This window comes from Magnolia sinica, chromosome 18, assembly GCF_029962835.1.
Source record: "Magnolia sinica isolate HGM2019 chromosome 18, MsV1, whole genome shotgun sequence".
Classification (NCBI taxonomy): domain Eukaryota; kingdom Viridiplantae; phylum Streptophyta; class Magnoliopsida; order Magnoliales; family Magnoliaceae; genus Magnolia; species Magnolia sinica.
Window position 1 is genome coordinate 8,914,223 of NC_080590.1, and position 14,500 is coordinate 8,928,722.

Sequence of the window (14,500 nt, forward strand, 5' to 3'; positions counted from 1 at the left end):
AATCCCATCCGTTCGTTAGATTCTTCGGATTGAGATGGAATATGGGTTGAAGAGTGGAGCATATTTATGATTCAGGTGGGCTGTGTGACATGAAATAGTAGGGAATGAATGGTTGTCGTTGAAACCTCAATGGAGTTAGCTTAGATAAACGGCTTGGATCATGTGGATCCCATCAAGATGGGTGGCCCGAGTTGGTGACAGGTGCGGGACTCTTAGTTGGTATCTTCGGGAGAGAGAAGCCGAGAGGGAGCAGGAGTCGGGAGAGGAGCTTGCGACGCACGTCACTAGATTTTTTTTTTACATAGTGGGCAAAGGCAGATCCACTCCATCAATCAGGTTTGGCCGAGCATGTTAGGACATGGGCCCAAAAATGAGACTGATCCAAAGCTCTAGTGGGCCTCACCGTAAGAAACAATGGGGTTTGGGATACCTACCGTTAAAAAAAAAAGGGGAGATGTTACAATATCTCTTTCTATCTCATTCTCTCTTAAAGTTTCATAATCATATCCAAGTTCTAACTTCTAACTTCTAACATTTTTTTTAGTTTGTTACTTTATTATTTACAAGTTACAAGTTAGTGTTACAACGCAACTTAGAAGTCTACAATATTTTATTTATTTATTTTAAATTTCTCCGTATTTTTTTGATTTTTTAAAATAAAATTGAATTTTTATATATATATATATATATATATATATATATATATATATATATAAATGTGATCGCATATGTGATTGTGCGATCGCATATGTGCACAGGCATTTGCAATCGCACACGATCGCATATGCAATTTGACAACATTGACTCCACCTATCACAACTAGAATAGGATTAACCCTCAAGTTGTCTTAAAAAATTGAGCTTCTTTTCTATTAGGCGGGCTCCACATGCTGCTAATAACTGCTTGCCGGCTGGTATCCCTATCATCTCAAGTCTCAACGCCAACCACCACTATTAGTAATAGTGGGGGTATTGGGCTGTTGTGGGGGTCCACATGGTGCGTGTATGACATCGAACCTGTTAGTAGTGCTATTTAAGACTCAAGGTGGCATTTCTTGCTTGAACGTGCATCATGACACATGATGCATATGTACATGTAGGCATTGGCTCATGTGACGCGTTGGGGTGCTTGAAGGTTGGATGTGGCCTAGGTGGGGTGCTTGTAGATGGGTAGTCTCAGTTGTGGCACATTATCATGTGGGTTCATGTGCCATACAGGTGTAAAAAAATAATTACTTACGTATTTTATGAAAAATAGGCTAAAGCCAACTTTCTATCTGGATTACCTCATCCAAGGTAACGATTAGTTTTTGGCACAACATTGTCTATGTTTTGCTCCCATCTTGATGATGTTGGTTGACAAACCATGGAATGTGCCATTATTTGGACAAGGTATTTGAACTTTTTGGATAACCAAATGGTCTCTTATGCAAAACAGTTAAAAGTTCTTTTTCACCAATAATAAAAGAAACTTTATCCAAGAAAATGAGAGCACTTATAAACATCCGTTAAAGTAACCACAAAGTAACACACAAGGAGGGTGTAGAGACTGTCCTTTGCTAAAACCAAAGCGAGGGAAGTTGGAATCTCTAGGAACGTGATTAAAAGAAAATCAGGCTTGATGAGAGACATAATTTTCATGAATACCTATTTCAAGTCTCATCGAGTGTTTTTTAGTCTTGTTGAATTGAGTAAAAAACTTGTCTAAGTTGAGTAGATGCGAGTTTTTCAAGGCTCTTTTATTAACGTTTCACACTTGTTAAATCATTTAATTTTTAATTTTTAATTTTTTTAATTTCAAACTATTGTTAATGATTTGATTTTTACTTTCAAGTTGAGTTTTTGGCTTGGTCTTCTAGTCAACTTGGCATGATGGTAGGGGTCTAGCTTGGTTCGGGTTGGCTTGGATTGGGATCAACCTAGCTCGACCTATGTTCAACTAGACCTTATCAACCTAATCTCATTTTCATATTCCGCAACTATAAAATCACACAAGTGTTGCGTTTGCTTGTATGCACCAGCCTACTATGGAGCTCGAAGCAGATTGAGAAACGCCTCGACTTGTCTTTTAGCCAGACCATTCTATCTGGATCCCCTCTCACCGGGTAGCATAATTGGGAGTGATACATACTCTTCTCCTTCTTTTCGTCAAGAAGGTACTTACGGTAAGGGGGCGACCAAACAGTTGCGTCTCCACACAGAGATAAGTCTAGCAATTGGAATTTTGCATTCCAAAGAGCAGTGGGCTATTCTTAGAAATGTGGTCTGCAAGGAGGTTTTCTCAATCCATACATCCTCCCAAAAGCCGATCTTCTCCCCATTACTAAGAGGGAGTCCAATCCCCTCAATAAACTCGGACTTTATGTTTATGTAAGTGACCACTTTCCAAATTACAGACGCCCTATGAGAAGATGAGTTTTGGGTCCACCAACCCCATCTTGGAACCCATACGTGTTAGCAATAGTCTCTCTCCACAAGGCACCCACTTTCGACCCAAATCTCCATAGCCACTTTCCCAATAGTGTTAATGATCCTTTTATTGAAAAAAAGGCTAAAGGTGGAAGATTACAACAACGACCCTACCAATTCTAACCAATCGCGAAGTTTAGAGGCAAAATTACAATTGATCTATTCTAAAACATCAAACTTTGCCCTCTTAAAGATATCTGCCGTCAACCCACGGGGGCCCCGGAAGATTCAATTGTTCCTCTCCTCCCTCATAGCCCAAAAAACTGCCAATAGGACCAACCTCCAGACCACCCATCTTTTACCATCCCTCTATTCATCTTACCTCTCAAAGTATTTGGAGTTGTTTGGTTTGTTTGTGTTATGTGACCATCTCAGAATAAGCTCAGCCTAATAAACAAATGTGGATTTTTGGGATATTCCAAATCTTAGAAGGGTTAGAAGTGCTATTGTCCTATGAATAGAAATGGTATATTTCCAAAGTTGTTACAATCTATATGATAATGTACCCTATTTCTCTCCACGGTAATTCCATTACACTCTTTGAGTCTGTTGATGATCTCACTCTTCTTATACTCATTGGAACCAATTTAAGAAAGTGCTCCCGCTTCTGAAAAAGAGTTAAAGGCATACACTCGAAGAATGAAATGACCAACAACTCTTATTGATGACCACCCATCTTTGGATTTGAATCTAGGTCGCTTGTCTCTACCCATTGCTCTTAGAAAAGGAACTCGTTCATTCACATCCCATCCTCATGGTAACTTTGTGGCCTATTGATTCTTATCTCCTGATCATGCCTGCCTATCTTCTATTTCTTATGTTCCTATTCTCTCTAACATTTCAGATGCCTTGGCTGATCTTAATTGCAAATCAGCTATGATAGAGTAAACGTCTGTTATGGAAAGACAAGAAAGATGAAATCTAATTGATTTTTTGGTGGGAAAACATGTCATTGGCGGCAAATGGGTTTATACCATGAAATACAAGTATCTGGCTCCATTGAGAGATTCCAGTCTCGAATTGTTGCAAAAGGATTTACACAACAATATCAGATAGATTATAAGACTTATGCTCCTACGTTCGAGCTAAATACTGTTCGTATGATCGTATCCTAATATCAGATAGATTTTCTGGTGGGAAAACATGTCATTGGCGGCAAATGGGTTTATACCATGAAATACAAGTATCTGGCTCCATTGTGAGATACTGGTCTTGAATTGTTGCAAAAGGATTTACACAACAATATCAGATAGATTATAAGAATTATGCTCCTACGATCAAGCTAAATACTGTTCGTATGATCGTATCCTATTATTATGTGTTGCTCATTGTAACTAACCACTTATGTAAAGAATGCACTTCTTCATGGAGAGCTTTAGGAAGAGTTACTTATGGCTATTTTGCCTGATTTTAGGCCTAAGGGGGAGAAGGTAATGTGTGCAAACTCAGGAAGGCTATTTATGGTTTGAAACCATCACCTTAAGCCTGGATCTAGAAGTTTGGTTACATAATTTCCTAGATCGGGTTTGTGAGAAGTTCTTTTTATTATTGTCTTCATAAAGAGGAACAAAAGCCACACGATGATTCTTGTTGTTTATGTTTGTTACACAATTTCCTAGATTGGGTTTGTGAGAAGTTCTTTTTATTATTGTCTTCATAAAGAGGAACAAAAGCCATACGATGATTCTTGTTGTTTATGTTTGATGACATTGTTCTCACAGGAAATATCATTGCTGAGATGGCAAAAGCAAAGAACTTTTTGACAACAATATGTGATATGAACGATCTTAGGCTCTACTTAAATACTTTCTTAGATAGGGGTGATAAGATCAAAGTAGTGGATATTTTTATCACGAAGGAAGTATGTGTTAGATTTGTTCACAGAATTTAGAATGCTTGATGCTTGTCTAACAGGTACTTCCATTGAGATCAATCATCGATTATGGCATAAACAATATACGGAGGTTGAAAATCTTGGCATGTATAGACTTCTTGTAGGCTGTCTGATATATCTCACGATCACGTTTGTAGACATTGCTTATGCCATTTGGCATGGTCAATCTTTCATGCATGCTCCTTTTAGTCACCATCTGGATGAGGTCAATCATCGATTATGGAATAAACAATCTAGAGAGTAAATTTTTTTTGGCATGTATAGAAGTCTTCTAGGTCGTCTAGTATGTTTGACGATCACGTGCCCAGACATTGCTTATGCCATGGCATGGTCAATCAATTAATTCATGCTCCTTGTAGTCACCATCTGGATGCGGTGTGTCGAATTGTATGCTATCTCAAATCATCTCTAGGGAAAGGTCTATTGTATTCTAGTCAAGGGCACTTGCATCTAAGTGGCTATTGTGATGCTTACTGGGAAAGCTCCTCCGCAGATTGTTGTTTACCACTAGTTTTTGCTCCTTTTTTGAGAGCAATCTCATCACGTGTTATAGTAAGAAGCCATCTATAGTTGCTTGTTCGTCTTCTAAAGAAGAGTATCATACATGCAACTAGTGGGATTATTTGGGCTTGATTGCGCTTTCAATAACTAGATTCAATGCTCCATTACCAATTCCCGTACATTGTGACTAGCGTTTTAAATAGCACGTAGTGTATAGCATAGCGTTTGACCCTCTATAGCGTGTAGCGTAAGCTACATAGCGTATAGCGTAAGCTACATGATACTTAATATTTTTTAATTTAAATAGTAGAAATATGATAAAATGTACAAAAAGCATTATTCCTTTGAGTTTTTTACTGCAATTTGGATCGTCAACCACATATTTCCATGCAAAATCTATCCATCTCTTTGCCTTTAGATATCTCTAAGTGTGACCTATTTATTTATTTATTTATTGAAACATCACAAATTCACAATACGGACCACAATTTGGATGATTCGGATTGATCTAAGTGCTCCATCCACAATATGGACCACAATTTAGATGGGTCCAGATTGATCTAATGTAGTGCCACGTGTGATAGGGATGAGTCACCTCCATTTTAAAACAGGTGTTGAACTAGCATAGAAGAAAAACTAAAAAAAGAAAGGAGATTTCAGGTGACATACGCGACCTGCGCTACATTGTACGCTACGCTACATGCCCAGTAGCTTACACTACCACGGAGCCACGCTACCTGCATGTGTTACGTAGCGTTTTAGCTACGCTACGCGCTACCAGAAACATTGATTGTGACAATCAAGCCAGGATTAATATTGCATCCAACCTGTCTGCATGAAAGGACAAACAAGTTTGAAGTGCTACTTTTGCATCACATTTGAAGCATATTGTAGGCAAGCTGCACACGATTGATATCTCTACTCCATCTTGAGGGGGAGTGTTAGGCATGCTCATTTGAGTGCTCCTGAGGTGTCCCATGCTGGAGGGGATTTTTTGTTCAAAATCTCATTATGTTATGTTTATCTCTTGTAACCATTTTGGGATTATCAATAAAGTAGTGAAGAGAGGAAGTTCTCTCTACAATCTCTTTCACATCCATTCCCTCCTCACTTTTGATGCATGACCCCTTCTTCAACTATGTACATTTTGGATTTGGTCTGGTTGAACCCCTGACCTGAGGTTACGTCTGGTTACAAAAATCACCCAATTCAAACCTAACCCAACCAAGTTAAGTTGTGGGTCAGTCTGGCTCTGCATGAGCTTTGTCCGAGTTGTAGCACAACCTTGTAGACTCTCCAATTCTTTGTTGAGTTTTCAGGTTTTCGAAGTATGATATAGAAACTTCACATTTTCTTTACAATCTCTATATGAATTATGCGTTTGGCATTTAGGCTACGATAAAGAATTTCCTGTTTTCCTTTTGAACTATCTTGATCTTGTCATGCTTACTCATGTATTGCTATAAATGTGTAACTTTGTAATTAAACAAGGACATCACGATTTCCAGTTACCTCCCTCTCTGGTTTAGGAATTGTCATTTGGAGAGTAGCCAACAATTCTTTCAAAGTGCTTTTCCCACAGGGAGGGATTGATGTAGCTGATGGTTTGGTAAGGCTTGGAGTTCATCTCTAGTTGTTGTTGCTTGGGTTGTAATTTTTGTTTTGTTCTTTTCTTAGATAAATACTCACCCTCAGAAAAAAGAGAGTTTTTCTGGTACTTGATATTTTATTTTTCAGCATTTTATATGGCACTACATATATGGCTATAGATTTTGACAAAATTGCCCTCCAACTTCACTTTTTTTATGCTTTTATTATATTAAATCATGGATGGGAGCATTTTTTGTGCAATTAGTACAACATAGATATAGCCATTTATAATATAAAGATTACTTTCTAATTCAATTACTATACTGGAAAAGTTACCAGTAAGAAGATAGTAGATGTCAGTCGTTCTAAACCATAGAACCAAATTTGTTTCCCAGGAAAAAAAAGTATTTTCACATTAGAGGTTATAGCTTTCCGAATGTTACTTACAATGGGGGCCTCTACTTTTATGTGTATGTGTGCATGGGTTTTTGGATTTCAACATCGTTTTTTTTAATTGATAACAAAATATATTATTAAGAGAGCCCAGTGGGCTAGAAAATACAAACATCCATTAAGGCAATAGATGGGAATCCCTCATACAAAGAGAAGGCCTGAGGACCCCTTCTGCATGGAAGTAGCAGTGCAGCTAGCCTCCCTAAGGATTTGATGCAAGGAAATATCCAAGCATTGTGAACAAAGCCTTATCCAATTTAATATGAAGGTCAAATCCCAAGGAGGGCCACTGCTCCCCGAAGCACAATTGCATTACATGAGTCACCCTTAACCGTCATTGACCTGCCCATCCAATTTATGAAAACTTCAATCCTAATTTTTATAGGCAACAATTCTGCCCATTTGGGTTTCCTGAACCCTCCAGCCACATGGCTTATTTTTCTGAATGGTCAACAGAAGCGATTAACAACCTTAAGTCTGACAACATAATTGGTATGTTCTCCTTCCATTTTGAGTAAAAGACAACCACCTCATTGGTCCTCTATCCGCTCCCACCTGTTTCTTTTATAAATGACCATTGTGAAATTCAAGGTGGCATTTATAAGGTGGTTCTGGAAAATTTGCAATTACTTGATAAAGCACGGGCTGCTAATGCTTTGACAATTTTCGGCTGCCACACCTATAGGTCTTGGGTATACGTTTTCTTAGAAGTGGTATTTCAGTCTTATATATATATATATATATATATAATGGCTATTGGCAGCCTTTCTTGACGGCAGCCTGCGACTTTGCTTCCACGTGGTTGGAAATACTATGAGCCATGAAAGAATGCATGCGATATGAGAGGCACATGCAAAACGCACTTATTTCCTCAATCATGTGGGATTAACTGTCTTTGGGAAGATCATCAGCCATGCCTAGGGGCTATTCCAAGTACTAAAAATAATTGTGTATTGCAAATCTATTCTATTGGCAATGGCAGGCCACTTGGTTGGTGTCAGCACCATTGCACGACTTTTTTGTGGCTTGGTTTCTTGGCAATGGTCGGTTCAATGGTATTGACACATCTGTCACGGTGGGAAAATGTGGGGTACTGATTAGCTAGATGATTTTTAATTAGACTTTCCATTAGCATGATTAAGTTTTCATGAAAAGAGTTAAACAAATATTATGTTAAGGAAGCAGTAAAAAGATGTTAACAAGAAAAATCCACTGGGCCTAAGAAATTATTCCAACATGCAAAGAGTTTTGTTTCTCCTGTTGACTCAACTATTTGCTTACTAGCAAAGTGTAGTGATTGAGTTGCAAGCTGAATTGAATTGTGTGCGTGTCTATGCCCAGATGCAAGATTGTCTAAGCATATGTGAGTCTGTGTCCTCAACTGTTTGCAAATTGCACAAATGGATGATGGTCAAAGGATCATCTTTCAAATTGGTTGATTGCATCTGATATAATATGCTGATTTAATTGATTCTAACTGTGTTTGTTTCTTTAAAATTTGGCACATCACAACTAGAAATTGACTGATTTAGACTGAACCTCTTATATCAGGTTGGAACTGAGGTCTTTGGAAATGAAAAAGGTTTATGCCACCCTGAGGGCCCTAGTTGAGGTGATGGAGGTACTTACTAGAGATGCAGCTACTGATGGGGTGGGAAGACAGATTAATGAAGAGGTGAACTTTTCTTATTCCTAGTTCTGGACTTCTAACTTGGAGATACACATTTAACACCTTATGCTTAGTTTGTACTTCTAATACTTATGCAGTTCAGAGCACCTTTAACTTATCTTTTCTATTTTTTATTTTATGTTTTTGTTTTTTCCAAGTGTTCAAACCAGATGCTATTTAGAACTAACAATTCATTGTATCCCATTTAATTGCAGTTTCAATGGATCCCTTTTTTTTTTTTTTGTTTTGTTTGGTATTAAATGTCCTTTTCTTGCTTCGTATGAGTTTTTTCAGTTTACTCAATTCTTTCCAGGATATATGTTGAAATTTAAAGCTACTAAACTAAGGCAGTCAACATACTGGACCTGGGGTTTCTTGTGTCCAGATTTTGAACTGGTCGGGCTGGGCCTATTCAAAATTTTGATTTTGCTTGACCTGGGCCCAGCCCATTGACAGCCCTATTCTGCTGACGTACTTGCTAGGTGTACTGTGTATCATGTCTCCCATCCTTGTGCCGACTGATACATTCTATAAACTGAAATTCCACTGCAAGGACTTTTCTCAACCATATTTGTGGTTTTTTTTTTTGGGCTTGTTTCAGTTAAGAAAGATAAAGAAAGCTGATGCGACACTGACAGGAGAACTTACTCCATACAATATCGTTCCCTTAGATGCACCAGCTTTAACCAACGCCATTGGATTCTTCCCTGAGGTAAGTTTCTGCCTCTATTTCATGTTCGCTTGCTAATTTTAATCAACGCTATCACATCCTTGCCTGAACTATGTTTTCCACAGCTCCTTGTCACATTATTCATGAGTCACCCTTCCAAAAATCATCTCATGAGCCAGATGTTTTGCCTTTAAATTTCGAAGGGATCTTTTTCACAAGTGTATTTTGTTCTACTCGATTTGCTGGGGATAGATATGCCTATTTGGAAACAGTCTTTGTTCAATTCTGACTTTGTATCTGTGGCAACTTTTCCAGGTTAAAGCTGCAATATCTGCAATACGATACACTATAGACTTACCCAGGCTTCCTTCTGATTTTGAGGTTTCTAATCTGCGGAAGTCAGATATGTTTGATCTCCTGCAATTTGTGTTTGGTTTTCAGGTATATGTATTCAGGCCTCATCTTTTTGATCTTTCTTGACATTCCGTTGATGAACATGTGAATTGTGGATGCTATCAGTAATGTCGACCAGTCAAGTAAAAATTCAACACCATTCAGATTTCATCCTTCATTAATTTATTGCTTGATACATGACCAGTTTTATTAAGGGAAAACTAAAATATAGATCAAAGCATGGGCAGAGACTGCCCAGTGCATAATGTTCTTAAACCCTTATCTCACTATGCAATTTGTCATCCTGTTGTTTCACGAGGAACATGAAGAATCAAAAGCACTAAGAATGAAAGCACTGCATCCTGTTTATTTCCTTTTCATTTTCCTTTTTTTAAATGGCCACATCGTGTTTGTTTCTTCAGATGAAAAAATCCTGTTTGTTTCAGCATTCATCCTACATTTACTTATTTATTGAAAAATTTATGAACTTCATTAAGGCAAAGCTAAAAGATACATGTGTAGGCAGAGACTGCCAACATGTAATGAACTACCATCAAAATTTAGTTTCAGTACTCCCTGTGTTGGCTCTATCCATTTGGTAACCATGATTCATCTTCTTGATCTTCCATTGGCTTTAATCTCCAATTAGATGACACATTGAGAGCAGACGCCGTGAATGCCTATTTAACCAAAGCCCAACTAGTGACAGCCTCCTTGAATTTTCTGCTGTCTTATGTTTGTATGAAAACTTGAAACAGTTCTTCCTGAGGATATGTTATTTTCGTCCAACCTTACTCCCACAAGTTAGTGAAAAGAAGAATTGATTTCTCCAAAGAATTCCCCCTTTATCTTGGAAGGGACATGACCAATTCTCATGGACCTCTTCAATGTTCTGAAAGAAAAAACCGAACTCTGAAAAGATTGAGAAAACCACCACAATTGACTAGACGAACCACAATGCATGAAAATGTGATGAACCATTTCATCGTCTCTTTTGCACATTGTACAGCCACAGGTGAGTGTTGCATTAAGAAGTATAACTTAGATGTATCAATCGATTCATGGAGGAAATGGAATTCTGTCTCAAACGGGTGAAGATATCTTCTATTACAGTATAAGTATATTGTGTTTTTAAATAGCTTGATCTGGTCTGTATGCAATTCTTGGCTAGTCACATGCTGATATGTTTTGATTTTTGTCTGCAGAAAGATAATATCAGGAACCAGCGTGAAAATGTGGTTCTTTCGATAGCAAATGCGCAGTCTCGCCTTGGCATACCTGTTGAGGCTGAACCGGTGAGTTATACGCACATGTTTTTACTAGAAGAGAAAGCTTGAAGTACAAACATTTTGAAGTGGATTTGAAGATTTTTTGGCATTATGAACCGGCATTCGTTGCTACTGTATGTGTGCATGTATGCATTTATGTATGTATGTATGTATATCCTTCTTTCCGAAGTTAGCTTAGAAAGAAATTCTGTCTTCCTTTGGGGAGGTTATTCTCTCACCGAGAGCTGGTAACTTATGGTGATAAATGCAGTAATCTCATGACTATAAATCATTGGCCTTTTGTATAATGATATGGCACACTTGATGAAATGATGGTTTGAAGTATCTTTCGAAACCAATACGTATCAGGCAATATGTATTGGTTTCATTTCCCAACAATACAGGTGTTCGGATCAAGAAGCACCTGATTTACCTGTTAAAATTGCATATTTGAGGGAGACGTATGTACAAATGTTTATTAAGATGTTTGGTTGTATTACATGGGATTTATGGGCTATATTTGTGCAAAAGGTAGGCGTATCATCTGGTACATATCAGGCAGTGTTTTAAACAGTGGATAATGTGTAGCGAGCTTTCACCCCCCTGAACATGAGGCATAAGCTATGTAGAGTGTAGTGTAAGCTACACAACACTTCCTATTTAAATAATAGGAAAATATAATTTGCCAATATTAACAAAATTTTTTAACAGAATATTAACAAATAATTTCTAAAGAAAATTTTAACATTTACTGTGAACAAATATAACTTTAACTGAAAAAAAACAGCAAATAAGTCCAAACAAATAAATTCTACAGCAAATATCGTAAATCATCGAAAAAGATAACAAAACATAATGGTCTTTTATGGTTTTACTGAAAAAATTACAGCAAGATCACTCAAACAATAATAATTGAAGCTGGCCAAACACTTATGGGATAGGGTTATTGAAAGGATTGAAAGGAACTCATCTGCTTGGAAGGGTTACTACCTTTCTTTGGGAGGTCCGCTAACACTTATTAAGGGGGCCTTCTCTAATATGCCCGTGTATTTCATGTCTCTGTTTAAATGTACCAAAGAGGTGTTGGATAGGCTTGAGAAGTTGAGAAGAGATTTCTTTTGGAATGGTGACTCGGAGTGTAGAAAATTCCATCTTCTTAAGTGGGATGAGGTGTGTAGGTGATGTAGGATGATGGAAACTATCCTAGGATGCAAGATGAGAGATCAATTACACATTAATTTTAGCACATGTAAAATCAAGCAATCAACACGAAGATCCTAGGTTATCGCATACGCGGTGCATGAAAATATAAAATAATTCAAGAGCGGCCCACTTGGAAGTAGGGACTTCCAATCTAGCGTGGGTAGTGCAACAACCACGTGGATAAACGATGATGCAATCAAAATTCTGATTTGGGAAAAGTTTCACAAAAATTCAGTTTTTCATTAGGGTTTTGGATTCATGGATGGAGATTTAGGATTGAGATTTTTTTAAGGGATTCAAAGGATCTAGGGATTAGGGAGTTTTAGAAGAAAATCAAAGGGAAAACTCCAAACGGGGGCCCACACATGGCTGCCCGTACGGACGTACGTGCGTGCGTTTGCACGTGCAACGCCACACGTGTCTGGGAAAAGGAGAAGAAAGAGAGGGAGGATTGAGTCGGGTTTTGATGGGTTTAGAAGGTTGTAATGGAAGGGGAAAGAGGAAGACAGGGGAAGAAGAATACATTTTGAAGAAGATAAAGAGGAAGGATATACCTTGGGAAATCCACCACCAAACAAGCCTCTACCATTACATAGTTCAGTTGGAAGGAAGGGTTTCTCACAAACCCTAGACACACAAGGAGGGAAATTCCTTATCACAAGAGTCTCTCTCTCTCTCTCTCTCTCTCTCTCTCTCTCTCTCTCTTTTCTTCTCAATAACTCCACTAGGGTTGAACCTCCACTCCCCTGTGTTTTTATTATTAAAAATTCGGAATAATTACAACTATGCCACTCACTTAAGTGAAATGGCACATCATCCAAAATAAGAAAATAAAAACACTTATTCTCAATCTCAACTATTAAATAAATGCTAAAAATAACAAAAAACATAAAGGAAGAAAGATTAGAGTCCAAGGGGCCTAGATCTGGAAGATCTGGCGGCCCGATGGCCTGATCGACATGATCCAACGGTCGGATCGACACGAAATAAAAATCCTATAACTAAAATGGTATCCTAAGCAGTCCACATGCATCATTCCATAGTGGGGTCTTCCTGATGCATGTCCAATGCATTTGGGGTCTTCAAAATGACACGAAGGGCCCCATTTGGTACTTGTCTCCCATCCACAAAGAAAGTCGTGCTGATGTGCGTGGTTGTCTTCGTCTTTGGTACACTCGAGTAGGTCCTCCGATGTCCCCATCAGTAGGTCTATTCAAGAGGGTGGGGTTGGTCTCATAAAGCTGGGAGATACGAATATTGTCCTTCTTGGGAAGTGGATTTGAAGTAGGAAAACTATGGTGGAGGGAAATGATAGCTAGTAAATACAGAGTGTAGGAGGGTGGGTGGCTTTTGAAAAGTTCTTTGCTTTATAGAGCTTCTCACATATGGATAACAATTGCTGTGACTGAGCATTGGGTTCGGAGGGGGATTGCTTTTGCTCTGGGCAATGGGCCCCCTTGTCATAGGAATTTATTGGATGAGGAAATTATTGAGTTCGCTAGTATGTTGGATCTTCTCAAGGGTGTTCCTCCTTCCCCTTCCGAAGTGGATCAAATGATTTGGCAGGGTAATAGATTGGGAAAGTTCTTGGTTAGGTCTCTTCACTCCATTATTTCTTAAGGCACTCCCTCTCAGTTACATCCGTATAAGCATTGGTTCTATAGAGCTCCTCCTTGTGTCACGTTGTTTGTTTGGTTGGTGGTGCGGAAGAGGGTGCTCACCCTTGATAATATTCAAAGGAGATCATTAGTGTTGCTTAATGTGTGCTTGTTGTGTATGGAGAATACGGAATCGATTGATCATCTCTTTCTCCATTGTCCTTTTGCTTATAAAGTCTGGATCCATTTTGTTAGTTTGCTTCGTATTGATTGGGTGATGCCGAAGACAGTGGGAGATCTTTTGTGGGCTTGGCATGGAGGAGGTATAGGGAAAGCTAATAAGGTTAAATGGAGGTTGATAATTATGGGGTTACTTGGGGGGGCTAGGAATGGCCGTGGCTTTCGGAACGAAAGAATGGAGGTTGATGAGGCTATATGTAAAATCCAAAGTCTTATATCGGTTGGGCTAATTACGTAAAGGTCAATTTGGCCACATATGTTTTTGTTTCTTCTTAGTGTTTGTTGGGAGTTGTATTCTTTTCTCCCTTTTGTAGGCTTCTTAATAAATTGTTGTTATCTCTAAAAAAGAAGAAAAAACAAACAGTAATAACTGAAAAAAGCAGAAGGCAAAATAAAATAAAGACATGTTTTGAGAAAAAAAAATTGGTGAAAGAATCCTAACATCAAAAATTTATTGTAATATTCATTTGAACTCAATAAAAAGAACAAAGGGCAAGAATAAAGCTCTTTCTTGAGCTTTAGAAGAGATTAAATCAAACAATAAAAAAAAAAC

At 38.2% G+C, this 14,500-nt stretch overlaps 1 protein-coding gene across 3 annotated transcripts in view; it reads left to right on the top strand.

The window, feature by feature from the left end:
• Window positions 1-14,500, top strand: part of LOC131233872 (callose synthase 10) — a 114,704-nt gene that overhangs the window by 11,492 nt on the left and 88,712 nt on the right. For all 3 annotated transcript variants that reach the window (XM_058230703.1, XM_058230701.1, XM_058230702.1), the window contains exons 4-7: window positions 8,458-8,581; window positions 9,177-9,287; window positions 9,561-9,686; window positions 10,844-10,933. In XM_058230703.1, the coding sequence (XP_058086686.1) occupies window positions 8,458-8,581; window positions 9,177-9,287; window positions 9,561-9,686; window positions 10,844-10,933 (451 nt within the window). The remainder of the gene's footprint in view (window positions 1-8,457; window positions 8,582-9,176; window positions 9,288-9,560; window positions 9,687-10,843; window positions 10,934-14,500) is intronic.